The following is a 15,750-nucleotide window of genomic DNA, read 5'->3' on the forward strand; positions in this document are numbered from 1 at the left end:
AATGTCCTAAAACGGGCAATCGCCTAGTTGGACATTTTAAGTTCATTAATTGTATTATGTAATATTTACAAACAAACAATAAATAAATAAATAAATAAATAAAAGAAGGAACATAATAATATATAACCAAAAGTTATTTTAGAAGTAAATAAGTACATGCGCAGTAAGTAAATAAGGATTGTATCGAAACACAGCTTCCACAAGGAATTATGATATAAGCGACATACATAGTAAATGAACATTGATTTAAGAATAAAAATAATATTATTACATTTCGATTAAGTAGGTGGTATAAGTACATGGAGTTATTTTATTCATTTAGAGTAAACAGAGCTGATAGTATTGCAAGCGAAGGTACATAATAAATTGCGACAATAAACTGTTGGTGGCTCGAATGCTGATATAATATTTTAAGAGGATATGGTAAAAGAAGAAAAAAATATATAAATATACCTTGATTCGTTGGCTTTATACCACAGTAAGCAGTTTATATGCTTCCATATTAATATTCAGAGGTATGATTTTGAGAATGAGTGCGGCCGAATCTAAACCGAATGCCCAGACATATCAATTTGGAAGGATGGTTAGCAGGGGTCTTAGCAGGGGTGCCCGAGTTCACGGGGTGAGGGTTGCCAAGGTCTTGCCCACCTACTGTGTGGCGTGCCGGTTTTGAGACTGCTTGAGCTCCAGCAGGACTATCTCGCCCCATCGCCTTGCACCGCAGTGGAAGAGATGGATTCACCCCTCATACCTTTTTCCTTTGCAGATTTTCCTCTCCTTCCTTTCCTTAAAAAAATCCTCCACGCAGCATCCCCAAGTATGGCATAGGCCTCTAAATTATTTTCCTCAGGGCCTCCTGTGTGGAGCATTTTTTTAAATACGCTACGACTCGAGTGGATAACCTATTAATAATTTATAGCTCACTTTGTGGCGCAGGTCCAATACAGTGTAGCAGGATATAACCTCTTCCCACAGCTGCAGTTTCAGGTACAAGTCTAAAGCCGCCTTTACTAGACCAATGCTCAGAAGAAGATCAGCCAATAGAGAGCGCCAGTTGAGAACCGGAGGGAGGGCACTGGCCCACAGGTAAGACAGTCTGAAATAATACATTCATTTTATCAATTATTGTAACATTCTAGGCTCGATTATCCCGTCTTTGTTCCAAATTATCCAAGCATTTTAACCTTCCAGCGGGCGCGCTGTCGTAAAATTTACGACAAACGCGCCTTATCGCTTACCCCACTCTTGCGACTTAGTCGTAAGCATCGAGCTTCGAGCTATGCTAGAGTCAAATCAAATGTCAAACATTTACCGCAAGATATAAATGCTTTTCTCAAAGTGAATTACGGTAGGGCAGTTGAACCGATAACAGAAGAAGAAAACAGAAGCTTTCCAAAATGCGGTGTTTGTCGGTTATGTGCACTGGATAAGAAAAGATCCTCAGCATCAATGAAGTGTTGCCGTTGCCAGTCCTTTACATGCAAGAACCATTCTTCAGTTGAGGTGGTTTGTAACAATTGTAAGGATGAGAATATTGATTCTGACTAAATAGGTCGATAAAATATTTAGTTTTGAAATATTAACATGTTCAGAGTGTTGCTTCGTTTTTAAGAAAGTCAATTTTTTTTTTTAAAGTACTGCCTGTTATGATTTTTCATATCCTTAAAGAAATTCCCTAACGTTTGTATAAAGAAAACACCACTTACATGGAGAAAACTTGATGACGTAAAATTTACGACAAGCGCCCGCTCAAGGGAAATTTCTCAATGCGCCCACTGGAAGGTTAAATATGTTCAATTTGTAGCCAGAATCAAGGGAGATGTGAGGACGAGTGCGGTATGGAAGCCACCGAGGGCTAACAAACTACTAATAAACCACAACCCTTTTTGCGTATGGCAAGAGACTTGTCTCTTCTCTGGCAGAGAAAGGATGAAAGTTGGAGGCGTATGCGTGGTAAAACCATGTATGATCGTGTGAGAAATGTGGAGATCCGCAAAGATTGCAAGGCAAGAGTGTAAGCGTAATGAGTAAGATTAAGAAAGGGACGCTGATATAGTTTGGGCATGTAGAGCGAATGAGCGAAGAAAGGAGTGAAAGGAGGGTATATGATGCAAATGCGAATGGTAGCAGAAGTCGGGGACGCCCGAGGAAGACATGGCACGATCACGTGAATCAGATACTCGAGTCGGGCCATGTCAAGAGTCAGAATAAGAGAAGAGTATGTATAGGACCATGTATGAATGTGAATGAGGCAAGAAGTTTGTGCCAAGACCAAGTTGTTTGGCAGTCCGTCCTCTCTGCCTACCCCTGCGGAGAAAAAGGCGTGATGGTTAGTTAGTTAGTTTAGCAAGAGACTTTTCAAATGCCTTAGAAAAAGTATGCGATTTGACAGTTCTTCCAATCTACTGGGACCGCCTTTCGAAATGCAGCATTTAATAGCGGCAAAGATCGTACAAAAATGGACCATTGTGAACCATATTTTTTAGGTTACAGTTTTTTATTTGAAATAAAGAACTACACAATTTATCCAAAGAAACGTCACTATCAATGGCAATTCTTTTATCAAACTTTCTTCAGACAGGTAGACAACATAATATTGTATAATGCAAATGTGAATGCGAAAGTCCAAAGAAACAGAACGATTTCACATTTGAAAAAAGAATCTTTACTGAACCATAGCCAAAATTAGCCACCTAGACAAAGTAAGGCTTGCTCAAATAATATAGTGGATGCTGAAGAATTTCGAAAACTTAATTGGAACACGCAAACAAATTTACAGACAGATGAAATACCAAACGGTTGAGTTACAACAGGACTTTTCTACGCTAAGTCAACAAATACCTGCTGGTAACTTGAGGCTCCGGATTGGTGAAGTTATTGACCACTTCCTCGCACTGCATCATAGACCTCTCCACTGTCCTCTTGTTGCGCGCCTCTATCTTGCACTTCATTAGGAAGACGTGAATCCGGGTGCCCCAGGGGCCCTCCTCTTGGGACAGCAGCAGATTCAGGAAGGGCAACAGCTCCTCGTCTGCAAGCTCGTCCTTGGGCTGGGCGCGCTGGATGTATTGACTAAAAAGATATCAACTCATTTATTACCAGTAAGAAAAAACGAAACCTACATAACATATTAAACAAGAAAACTATCAAAATTAACATTAACAAACATTTTTATTTATATGGATTAATTAATTGATAATTCTGAATTTTAAATGTGTATATCTTTTGTTTAAACTTCTGACAGATAGTAATAATGATAATATTTGGATGATTTATATAGCGCCACATTTTTGTGAAAAATCACCTCAAGGGGGCTGTACAAATATACAATATATATCTACAATGATCTATTTTATTACTAACTATAGACTAGACAAACTATTATCAACTTATGGCTAACAGATTACATCCACCGGTTCGTCGATCACTAATACAAAACTATATGTATAATGCATTGCTGCATTTTAATGAACATACATTATTATTTATTTATATTCTATCATATATACATAAGCTACATAATTTTTCAAGTTTACTAACGGTGTTCATTTAAAACACAATAATCCTGGGGCAATATTTCAATATTTTCACATTACATCCTGTGATTTTTCATGTGAATATTCTAATAATTAATAATTTTTAGTCTCATTTATAGTTTTTTTTTTTTTTTTTTTTTTTTTTTTTTATATTTACTCCACACAGGAGGCCCTGAAGAAAATAATTTCCCTCGGGGCCTATGTCATCTTTGGGGATGCTGTGTGGAGGGTCTTTTTTTGGAGAGGAAGGAGTGAACATGGGTCTTGAAGAGTCCCATGTTGTAGGAGGGAGGAAGCACAGAGGCCGGCAGTTCGTTCCACAGCCGAGCTGTTGAACCTAAGAACGAATCGTAGAAGCGACCCGTTCTCATGTGACAAGTGTCAACTGTGTACAAATGTTGGGCGCGCGTTTGGCGTGTATCCCGACTACGCACCGGTGCCGAAGGGATCAATGACGCTAGTTCCTCAGGGCATCTTCCATTGTAATACCGATAGAACAAGGACAGCATACCTACCTGACGCCTGTGCTCTAAAGATTGCAGTCCGTTTGTTAAGATTGGGGAATCTATCAAACGGACCGCCCGTTTCTGCACAGAGTCAAGGGTTTTTTTCAGGTATTTTGGGGCTCCAGACCAGAGATGGCTGCCAAATTCGACAGTAGGGCGCACTTGCGATTTGTACAGGGTGAGCAGTTGTGTACTATTAAAGTATCTGTGGGCCCTGTACAGTACGCCCAGCTTCTGAGAGGCCAACTTTACTCTGGCTTCGATGGAGCCCCCGTACCTGAGCTGGTCACTTATAGTTACACCAAGCATATCAATGGAAGGCCTGTTCGGAAGATTGCTTCCGTTGAAGGAGACTAGATTATCATTTGGATCCCTTTTAGACGTAATCAGACAGGATTGGGTCTTTGAAACATTAAATTCGACAAGATTATTTTTACCCCAGGAGGAAATACTCTCGAGATAACCGTCCATTCTCTGCTTCAAAGCCCTCCGAGCCGTTGGAGTTTGTGTGCCCTTTGGGGGCTTGTCAAACAAAAAGCTATCATGAACTGTACTGTCATCCGCGTAACAATGAATCGGTGCACATGTCAAAAGGTCATTGATGTGCAACAAAAACAAAGTCGGAGACAGAACCGATCCCTGTGGGACGCCAGCATTTATGGAGTGCGAGGAAGAGGTGAAACCGTCAGCAACCGCCTGAATCGACCTATCCCTTAAAAAGTCAGCAATCCACGTACACAGGGATGCGGGAAGTCCGTAAGAATGCAATTTGTTGACAAGTCCTCGGTGCCAGACCCGGTCAAAGGCCTTGGATATGTCTAGTGCGACCGTTTGGGTCTCACCGTGACGTTCCAGGCACCGCCCCCAAACATGCGTCACATACGCGAGAAGATCACCGCAATAGCAGAAAGTAATAGCAGAAAGCTATAAAAAGTCAACAGTCAAACTTTTTAAAGACCTAAAGTGTGCCATGGAAAAAAAGGTATTATTCAGAAAATGTTTTAACAATAATAACACAATCATCAATTGTAAATATTCTGTGAAGAGGGTTTTTTAAGAGGAAAAAATGGACCTTGGTTTTGTTGCAAAATGGAGGATAAGTAAAAGTCATTCCACAGCAAGATGTTAAGGAAAAGAATAAGTCGTAAAAATGACTATAAAATAGACTGTGCTTGGCGCTGCTAGCTCCTAGCTCCTAGCTGTGCAACAATCATCCTATTGGGTAAAAATACAATAATGCTTACACTGTTGCTAAACAAATTTGCTGCTCCAAACTTGTCATCTGAATGTTTATGTTGTCTTCAATATCTGAGAATTGAATGTTCTCAAGGCGGGTGTCATCGTTGAGTTGCAGGGGTTTCAGAAGATGTGAGCTGCCGTGTGTTTCTCCGGGGAGTTCTCTGTCGAACGAGTTGTTCACCTCCACTCCCACTGACAACTGCGGGATGGCGTGGTGTTGCCATTTGGTGCGCTTGCCCATGGCACCTGGAAGAGGAAAAACTTGAAACGGATACGGATTTAACCGAAGAACCTTGGTAATACATATCAAACTAATTGGCCTGGAAGAATTAAATATTTATATAGATAATGCACAGGTGATGTCTAATGAGGTGACCAGATTTAAAAAACTTGAAGAACAAACTGGTAGCATACGTTGTGTAAATTTGTGTCATGTATTGACTGAACAAAGTTAATCAGGATAAACTTGTGATGATGTGTTGGATCACGTGCAGCTTTACTCGGGCACGCGTGTATGCCTCTAGAATAACTTATATTTTATTTTTTTTAAAGCTGTTATACCTTAGATGAATAATCAATAGAATGAATATACATTATTGAGACAATGTGCTTGGTTTCACTGAACTAGTACCAGTGGACATACTTTAACGGGCCGTCAATGTAGCTATTTCATTCGTACATACATATTCTTTTAATGGCTATACTTTTCATAAGCGGTGCAACATTTCTTTTTGGATTAGTACGAATATAATTAGTCTTGTTGAGTTTGTAATTAACTTTTTTGTGTAAAAGTTTTTCTAATTATTGAAGACAATATTAGCGATTTCTAAACGAAAATCTGAAACAGAAAAATCAGAAAAGGATACGGTCACATAAGACACTGTCTAGACTGCATTTAGTTCGGGTTGAATCTTGCGATCATACATAAAGATAGTTACCAATACAAATGTGCGGTGAAAAAATGAAGACAATGTTGGTAGTTCTTATTCGAAGTATGATACAGTTAAAAGTGACCGAGGGGGATAGGGTCCCATTAGCTCAGTTGGTAGAGCGGTGTCCCGGGAAGACAAGGGTCCTGGGTTAGAGTCCTAGATGTGACCGTATCCTTTTCTGATTTTTCTGTTTCAGATTTTCATTTAGAAATCGCTAATATTGTCTTCAATAATTAAATATTACAATTTGAGGTTTTACTCAATAAAGTTATTCCGATAAATAAATAAAAGTTTTTCGTTTATAATAATTAGTTATTGCATCATAAATAATACTGATTTGCTTACCGTGGTTCTAATTTCTTTTTATTTATATTTTATTTCATTGCGCATTTTATTAACTAATGAACTCTTACTTCTGGTCTGGATTCAGACCTTTCTTTAAAAAGTCAGGTAAATAAGACCGTTAGCACGGGGTTCTTCTACCTTAGACAACTTAAGTCAGTTCGTAGGAACCTTTCAACAGAGGCAACTAAATTACTTGTGAACTCATATATAGTATCACGTCTTGACTATTGCAACGGCATTTATGCAAATCTTCCTAAATGCGAAACTGATAAACTACAATCAGTGTTCAACGCCGCAGCAAGGCTTATCACCGGGGTACCCAAGTTTTCGCACATTTCGGAGCACCTCCGAAATCTTCACTGGCTGAAGTGTCCTGAAAGGATCCAGTACAAGCTATGCTGGATGGTGTTTAAAGCTATCAACGAAATGGCGCCACCGTATATTACTGAGCTATGGATTCCGGAAAATACTGGTCTAAGGCAGTCAAGTCTTAGATCAGCGACATCATCTGCAATTGGAAGGTTGAAAGAGCCTAAGCGAAATCCGAACACTAAGTTTGGTGATCGTGCATTCGGAGTATCCGGCCCTAAGGCTTGGAATAAACTTCCTGTGGAATTGAGATGTATAACCACCCCAACAGAATTTAGATCCAAACTAAAAACTCACTTTTTCAGACACTCATTTCCATAAATCCGTCATTCTATCCAAATATTTCTTTTTTTTTTCTTTTTTTATACTGTAATTGTTACATTACCTAGCGGTTCCGTTTATTCAATTTTTCTATTAACTTGCCTACCAATGGACAATGGACAATATCAGCGGGAACATAACAAGTCAATCGGTTTAATTGTTGGCAGATGAATCATCTAAATGCGTTTAAGATTGACGATTGATTTTATTCATTAATTTAACATATATATCCAGCTAACAATAAAACACCCTAATATAATGGAACTTCCTTCTTCTTCTGGCGTTAGTAAGATTAGATTGTTAATATTAATTTTAGTTGTAAGTTGCTAAATATGTAAATACTCGTATATATGTCGTTAAGATAGTAGTTATAGGCCTTAGTCGTAAGTCACTAGATATAAGTCTTAGAGATAAGTCAGTAGTTCTATTATTAACTATTTAAGAAATATATTTGTACAGCGCCCTTGAGGTGATTTCTCACGAAAACGGCGCTATATAAATTAGCCAAATATTATTATTATTATTACAAGTTTAACAATAAAAATGCCCAATTTCACGGTATACAACACTGGAGTGTTTTTAACGTATTTAAATAAGTTTCGTTTTCTGCTGAAAATCTGGTTTCGGTCAGTCACTAACATTTGCTAGATAATTTCTCTTACAGAAGCAACAGTCTTTGAACGGTAAAAAAGGAAAAAAAACCTGTTATATGAGTGTTAGTGAAAGTGGCACATATTTGTTATGCGGAAGTTGAGCTGAGCTCCTAAAAAATTAAAATGAGGTGAACCTTTTAAAGTGAGTGATAACCCAGATATCTCGTTTGCCTTTTTCAATCTGGCGTCAGAATTCTGTACCCTTCCGTACAGCAGGTATGTTTGGCTCATCTCTATATTGAGGAGCACCTGCATCTTGGGGAAGTCCTTCAACGTGTGCTCCGAGTTGGAGAGCAGGTTCAGTGTGGACTCCAACTCATTGTACACACGGGGACTGTTTTCGTCCAGTATTCTCTGGTACAGACTGTAGCAACGCAACTTCCACCATAGTGTCACCTGAAATGATATTGAAACGGTTTTGAATTCCGAAGACATTGTCCAAAGGTGGTGAAGAAACGGACTATTTTTAGAAAATATGCCTTTTGATGTTAATGCCTTTATTGCATATGCTGTTTTTTGTTGTTTCCAAGAAGTCATTAACAATACCTTCAGAAGAAAGAAATTAAATAGTTGAGAATACAAAAAAAAATCTTCATAATAATTCAGTTTTTTAACAGAACATAACACAAATAAAATTAATATTTTGATAAAATTTTGAAATTTTAAAAGATCAGCAACTATATCGACGCAAATCTCAAAGAAAAAAGTACCATCGGGCATGGTTACAAGAAAGATTATCTACAAAGTATGATTCTGCTCCGTGGTCGAGGGGTAAGGCTCTCGACTAGAAAGGTGGATGTCGCAGGTTCATAACCAGGCGTACGCAAGTAAATTTTATTTGATTTTTTTATTTTTTTATTTTTTATTGTTTAACTTATAACATTGTTACATTGTACATAAAATTAGGAAATAATAGGTAATAGTGAAAAACATATGTTATTGAATTTCTACTCCAATGAAGAGTGCTAGCTCTTGAGCTTGGCGTAGGAGTTATTTTACAATTATTTCATGTTTGTATCAGTAATTAACATAAATACAGTACAATAAATATAAACTTAAAAGAGGATTGTGACGTTAATTTTGGTTGTAACATGAATTGAAGTTATAACATTTGAAAGGTGATATTAGTTTTTTTTAAAGATAAATTTGACCTTTTTTTTGAATAAAATAAAATCTGGTATTTTTTTCACTTCTTCGGGAAGACTATTAAAATATCTTATGCCTTTGTAAATGTAATTATTGTGCATTTGTTGATTTGAAAATAGAGGAATTTGGATGTTAAAATTATGCCTTAAGGATGAGTTAAATTTAAGTTTTTTTATTACAGTTTCTTTATATATTTGTAATATTGCATCTTTTTTATAGAGGTCTTCAATTTTTGGCACTTCGAAAATTTTGAACAATGATGCTGATGAGAATGTTTGTGTTATTTTTTATTATTTGTATTATTTCACAATTTACTCATTTCAAATAATATATAGTACATTTGCGGCACGCTCCAGAGTGGAAGGTACTCTCAGTATCACCCTGGTGTAAGACCACAATTCAGAATTAAAACATTGCTTGAATGGCTTTGGCTGTATTCGGTGATGAGATCTGAATAGTCAGGATTACCTGGCTATTCAGGAATTGTGGTAATTTAATGTGGGGAATTATCCTCACCTTCCTCCTCCCCATCTCTTTCCCCTCACCACTACGTTCAACCTCACAACATACCCCAATTGGGGATGCCATAGTCTCACTGGCTCCAGACAGTTGAGAGCAATTGGGACTCTTGCGCAGTTTCACATATATTTTTTGTAGCAACAGTATGCTACCGAATAATTTGATTAATAATGTAAATATTTACCACATGAGTTTCATTCTCTGCTAGGAGTCCATTAAAGATTTCTGTAGCTACCAGAAGCAACTGCGGACTCAATATGGTAGGATTCATTTCTTCCTCATTTTTAGTTATTTCTGCAGGTACATCAAAGTAATTTGAAAACTTTTCTTTCAGCTTATCACTTATATCTGTGGTTGGGCCAGTCCAGTTCACTTCGCAGAATGCGTAAATACAGGAGATTCCAACGGCCAAAATTGAGGAACGCTCTTCGTCTGTTTTCGCTGCTTTTATGTAATCAGCGATAACTGTTTTACCATCCGCTCCAGACGCAAGAGTTTGAAATATGGAACCTTCAATAACAGATTCCCACTCTCCTTTCCATAAATGTTGGACATATTCAGGAAGTCCTGAAAAATAAGCATAGTTACATTTTACATTATTTTTACTTGTTCTATGTATTTGACTACAGGTGAAAAAAATTCTACAACATAAAACAATCATGTGATTCAATTCACAGCTGACCGAGGTACTACACCGATTTGCAGAATCCATGATCTGTTTTATGGTTTTAAATTTGTAACCGGGCAGTTAGCATTTCAGCTGGTGAAATCTTCGAATTAGAGCTTGGGGTGAAACAATGTTTCTAGAAATATCTATGGTGATATTATTACAGAATATTCAATACAAGAAAACCTAACAATTCCCCTCTAAATTTCGAATATAATCACAAGTCACACGTTTCATAAATATTTCGTTTAGAATTATGAAAAAATAAAGCAAATTAAATATTTGAAAATATTGATTATCATGAATTAACTTCATACCAGCAAGATCGACATTGTCTGCGAAGGTGCACAGCAATGCGATGTCTACTTCCGAAACCATCTTGCAAAATGACAATAGCAAGATATCGTTAAAGAAAAATCCCTTTTTGAACCAATATTCACTTAACCTTATTTTGAAAACGTCTCTTTGACGTTAAAACAACATGTGACATTAAGATTCAGTATTGCTATACTACGCTCATAAATGAACCACTCACCGGAGTGAGAAATTAGACGAATAAAATAAGATTTTTGAGAAACGTTTACATGTTTAGCAAAATATGTCTGCTGCAATTCCCGTAAAAAAACTGTAATAGGCACAGATTATGGAAATTACACTTCGTTTCAACTTAATAACTATAAGAAAAACTAGTGACAAAATCTGCTGCTATTGTATCTCAAAATATAAAACCTGGAAAAAAAATTTACGACAAATGCTCATACTCCACATTAATCTATTTTTTTAAACATGGCACGTATTATTTTAATTGTTTATACATGTTTATTGCATACATCTTTCTCCAGCACTTAATTTTGATCTTATCTATTTTGTTTATGTAATATCCTTGAAGGAAATAGTGGTTAATTTTGTATTTATTTTTAACATCGCCTATTTTTATATGTGTCACACCACTATTAACAAGATAAATAACACCCACTTATACATGGAATTTTATCATTATGTTTTAACTACAAATCAAAGTTACATTGTATACTACCGTGCTAAATGTGTGGAAAACCAACTTCTATCATTAACACAATTATTATGACAATATTTAATCTCTTCTTTAAATCATATATCAGAATATCAGAAGCACTTCCATTAGAAATACTGTCGCAAGCAAATTGTCTGGAAATCGTAGTGAATAATAATCTAATACACATAAATTACTTTATTAACCCAACCTACTTTGTAAATAGATGTTTATTGTAGTAATTTTTAAAACAAAGTGTAATTTCCATCATCTGTGCCTAAACATGTGTGGTTGGGGAAATAATTACCAAAAATTCAATGATAAATAAAACTTTTTTTCAGTGACAAGTATCTAAACCATCTCTAACGACTTTTTTTATTGAAATGGCAGCATTAATATGTCACTGGAGGTTAGGTGGTAAAATATTCGTGATATAAAAAAATTTCGCGTGCGCGCTTTGACTAATGTTTGACTTGTGAAGTTTGAAACCCCATTTATTAATTAAATGCGGGCGAATTTGGCCAGTTGCAGTTATCATGGAAGATGAATTATACAATAATATTACGCTGATTGCAGGAGTCATCCTAATCTGCTTTATATTATGTGTTTTGTTAGCGTTTAAGTTATGGTAATATTTTGATTGAGGTTATCTATTATTTTTCCCGCCGGGTGCTAAACATGTTTTAATTGCTTTGTGATTGTTATTTTGGTTATATTATGACCTCTCTTTTGTCAAAGTAACTCGTTTTAGTCCATTCTTCTTGTGTTCCTTGTTAATTTGCCGTTTCTAACCGTATTTTTACATTTTACAGGGACCTTCCTATTCGTGTGAATTGTTGGTTCTGTAACAATAACGATTGGGTTCGATTTGTGCAAAGAAACTCTTGGATTTGTCAAAAATGCCAACAATACAATGGATTCTCTTCAGTAAGTACCAAATAAAATCCACAAAACTTATTCGATTTTCCCAAATGTGAACTGCTAATTAAAATATTTTTTTCTTTTAGGATGGCGATTACAATAAGTCGTTGCAGACACATTTGAAAAATCCAGTTTACTTCAACCAGAATCGTCATTCCCCCAAAGGATCTCATAATGGATTGTGTCATAAATGTAACACAAATCAGCAACTCAAAGTTCTACAGTTGGCGAATTTTCGGCCCATGAATGAGAAAAACTTTGACCGCGAAGTGGAAGCTTTTAAGTGAGTACTTTTTCCCTTTTGCCAATCACAAAGTATTTATGTACACCACCATGTCTGCTGCTTAGCTGCTATGTCATACGTATTCTTATAATTTTTTTACTCACATAATCTTACTTATTAGATTCTTATGCTTTGGCATGGTAAAGCCGGCCCCAAGCCTGGTTTAAGGCGGTTTTAACCATGAGTGTGGTAAAATGTCAATTTTTCTCTATTCCGACCTCAGGCCGCATAATATATTAGTTACACCGCTATTATAAGTAAGGTTATTGATCTATGAAAACCAAAGTATACTTTTGGACAATAATTTATCTCAATCATTTATTGAGTAACCCTCCTCTTATACACAATTCTATTGTAATGAAACCCAAAATAATAAACTACAATTTATACGTTATATATAAATAGAAGGTGGATGATTTTGTAATGCAATATTTTTACTTGTCAAAATTATGTTACATAATTTAAATATGATGACAACTAAACAATATATAATATTAACCTGTATGTTTAACCATTGGAACGCCGATGGGTCTCTGGAGAACATGCGAGCATTCTAATATTATCCTTTTTAGAATAATTTGCTATGCGATTTTGACCTTAATGCTTCGAAAAATGTATGAAATACGAAATCAGCATCGTTTAGACTAAACTTTAGCTTCCACTAATATTTTTCTAATTTGTGCTTCGGCCTTCAACATGCTAAGCGTAAAAATAACACGCTCCCCAATTATTTGCAAACTAGTATTACGTACTATGAAAAATGTTCATAATTATCCTACGAGAAGTTGCAGAGATTTTAGGTTTCCCAAAACTGAACTTAAATCCAGCTTGTTTTATAAAGGACAAAAACCTTATAATAACCTACCAAAAGCCTTAAAGGTAGACACAACTCTTGGCACATTTCGTAGAATATATGCTACGTATTAGGTTGCGTATAAACAGGACAATATTTGCGCAAGCCTAACCACCAGTTATGAGAAAGAAACAAAGCAACCAGAAACGGCGCGATACAAAACTTTTTGTCCTGTTTATACGCACCCCTTATGTAAAAATAAATTCAAAGAACTCCTGGTCTAATAAATCTGTTATTTCCAGCTTTCACTTGGACGATGTATACAAACTGTGCCATGAATGTCGGAGACTAGTCAACAAGAAGCTACAGTCAGAGAAGGGCCATTTCCTAGTCAAGAAAAAATGTCCGCCCAAATCCAAAAGTAGTCAAGGCTGGATCATGTTTAACTCAGCCAAAAACAGCATTAAATTTATACTTAGAGGTTCAGCGATTTTACTTCTTATTTGTATTTTAGTGGATATTGCTACGAATGCAGAATTATTTCTGTCAAAGAAAATGGTTCGCATGATTAAACAGCATTTCAGAAATGTGAGCAATGCTGTTAGCAATACGACACTGCTTAATGAAGACATAATGTCTTCAATTCTTGATCTCAGAGAGAAATTCAGTAATGTGACTGTGTCTCTATATATTTCAAGTTTAATGCCAACCGATTATCTTAATGCGGAGAGATTAAAGAATATGATTACCAGTTCACCACTGGGATACTTCTCTCTGGCAATGGCACTTCGATGGTTGACTTCTACGGGATTGGCGTTGCAGGGACTGCTGTACCTCTCGGAACTTGGACTTTCTCTCCAGTATTTCATCAATGTGGTGGTGTGGTCATTTTCCTACTACATTTCAAGCAAAGAAGACAAATATCTACACTTATTCCAGGTAAATAAAATTATCAAAAACTACATACAGAAATAATGGTCTACACTTGTGAATATCACGGAGAGAATAATAATAAAATCAAAAGATCTCCCTTGATGTAATAATAATTACTTCTTGCCCCAAATTTCTAATTCTTTGAAGATGTTAATATTTATTTTTCCTTTTTACAGCTGTCCTGCGCAATTATCTTAATAGCGAATACACCATTGAAAAAAGAAGAAAAGGATGATACCAAAAAGAAATCTGTTGTTTCAAAGAAAATGAAGAACTTATCAAGCTCGTCTTTCTCCTCTACCTATAATGATGCCGAATTAACCAGTGATGATTCAGATCTGGATATCTCCAAAGAGAGAACCTCAACTCCTGACTACTTTAAATCTAAAGATACTAGTCCCTCAAAGTACTTTTCGGCGGAAGCCCACCAGTTTCCATACCATAATAATTCTTTAAATAGTTCCTTTTGTAGTTCGCAGTACGACAAAACAAATACCAGCACTTTGAAAAATTACAATCCATATTTATCTGGCAACCATTCCACATCTGGAATGAGCTTGTGGCAAAAGAATGTCACCGCTCACGACTCCGACCTCGATGACAGTATCAGCACTTTGAATCTTGGAAATAAAAGCTTCAAGTCCAGAGACAAATCATTTGTGTTTAGCACTAAGAAGTATGATGGGCGTAATGTGTTCATGCCATCTCCTGCGCCAATCATGAGACGGCCGGTGTTATCACCGAGTATGTTCACTAACGGGACCCAACAGTCCTGGGTAGCAGGAGGTTACTGGGGCGTCGATAGCCCCAGGCAAATTTACAATCTTCAAGATACTAGTCGATCGTCTAGTCAAAGCTCCGGGTTCGAGTCTCTTACTTCGGGATACCGAGCCGGGGGGTCTTTTCCTCCGTCGCGGGAGGAATCCGTTGCCGGTGACTATTGTAAAAAATCCGATATGTTTTGTGATAAAAGTGTGTATAGTTCTTTCTCTGGGAATCCCAGTGCTTTCCAAAGTTTCCCGTCTCAAGCTTCCACTATCAGAGCCAGTGTTCCGAGTAGCCGACCTTTATTCTTCCCCCACACAGTTCCTTACGACTGTTCAACTAGTCCTCGCTCTGTTTACGACTCATCCAAGAGTGCTCACTCTGTCCCTTTTGACAGTTTAAAAAATCTCAACCTTTTAAGTCCAAGGTATTTCAATCCTGACCATGTTCGGTCTTTCAAACCTTTATCAACTTCCTAACACGATAATGATTGTTGTTTCGACAATTCTCACATCACATTAGTTGACTGTACTTCAGGCTGTAATATAACTAGAAATTAAGATTAAAAATTCATTTTTATGTACATACATTACATATTTATTTTATTAGTTAAGTTGAAATGAAATGCAAACCGGTTCAGATGATGCATTGTTATATTTTTTAACAATATTTATGGAAAAGACTTTTTGTTTATTTTTTAGAATTTATACTTTTTTTAATGTTTTTTGTGTGATGGCTACCGACTCATTAGGTTAAGTTTATCAAGTATTTGTTTTTGAAATAAATCTGACCACTGTTAATATTTTTAAT

At 36.4% G+C, this 15,750-nt stretch overlaps 2 protein-coding genes across 2 annotated transcripts in view; one reads left to right on the plus strand and one right to left on the minus strand.

Annotated features, from left to right (window-relative positions):
• Positions 1–10,709, minus strand: part of LOC149422012 (tetratricopeptide repeat protein 27) — a 28,252-nt gene extending 17,543 nt beyond the window's left edge. Inside the window, exons 1-6 of the mRNA XM_089634650.1 lie at positions 10,551–10,709; positions 9,751–10,133; positions 8,036–8,297; positions 5,287–5,527; positions 2,842–3,072; positions 925–1,096 (exon numbers count right to left, since the gene is read on the minus strand). Coding sequence (XP_089490776.1) covers positions 925–1,096; positions 2,842–3,072; positions 5,287–5,527; positions 8,036–8,297; positions 9,751–10,133; positions 10,551–10,611 — 1,350 coding nt within the window. The 5' untranslated portion in view covers positions 10,612–10,709. The remainder of the gene's footprint in view (positions 1–924; positions 1,097–2,841; positions 3,073–5,286; positions 5,528–8,035; positions 8,298–9,750; positions 10,134–10,550) is intronic.
• Positions 10,710–11,687: 978 nt separating this feature from the next.
• On the plus strand, positions 11,688–15,750 carry LOC149422013 (uncharacterized). The gene is made up of 5 exons (XM_089634651.1): positions 11,688–11,873; positions 12,058–12,172; positions 12,253–12,449; positions 13,545–14,181; positions 14,352–15,750. The coding sequence occupies exons 1-5, from the start codon at positions 11,782–11,784 to the stop codon at positions 15,417–15,419; spliced, it is 2,109 nt and encodes a 702-aa protein (XP_089490777.1). The 5' UTR covers positions 11,688–11,781; the 3' UTR covers positions 15,420–15,750.

The sequence above is a fragment of the Hesperophylax consimilis genome, chromosome 8 (assembly GCF_061612785.1).
Source record: "Hesperophylax consimilis isolate HC1 chromosome 8, BYU_Hcon_1.0, whole genome shotgun sequence".
Lineage (NCBI taxonomy): Eukaryota > Metazoa > Arthropoda > Insecta > Trichoptera > Limnephilidae > Hesperophylax > Hesperophylax consimilis.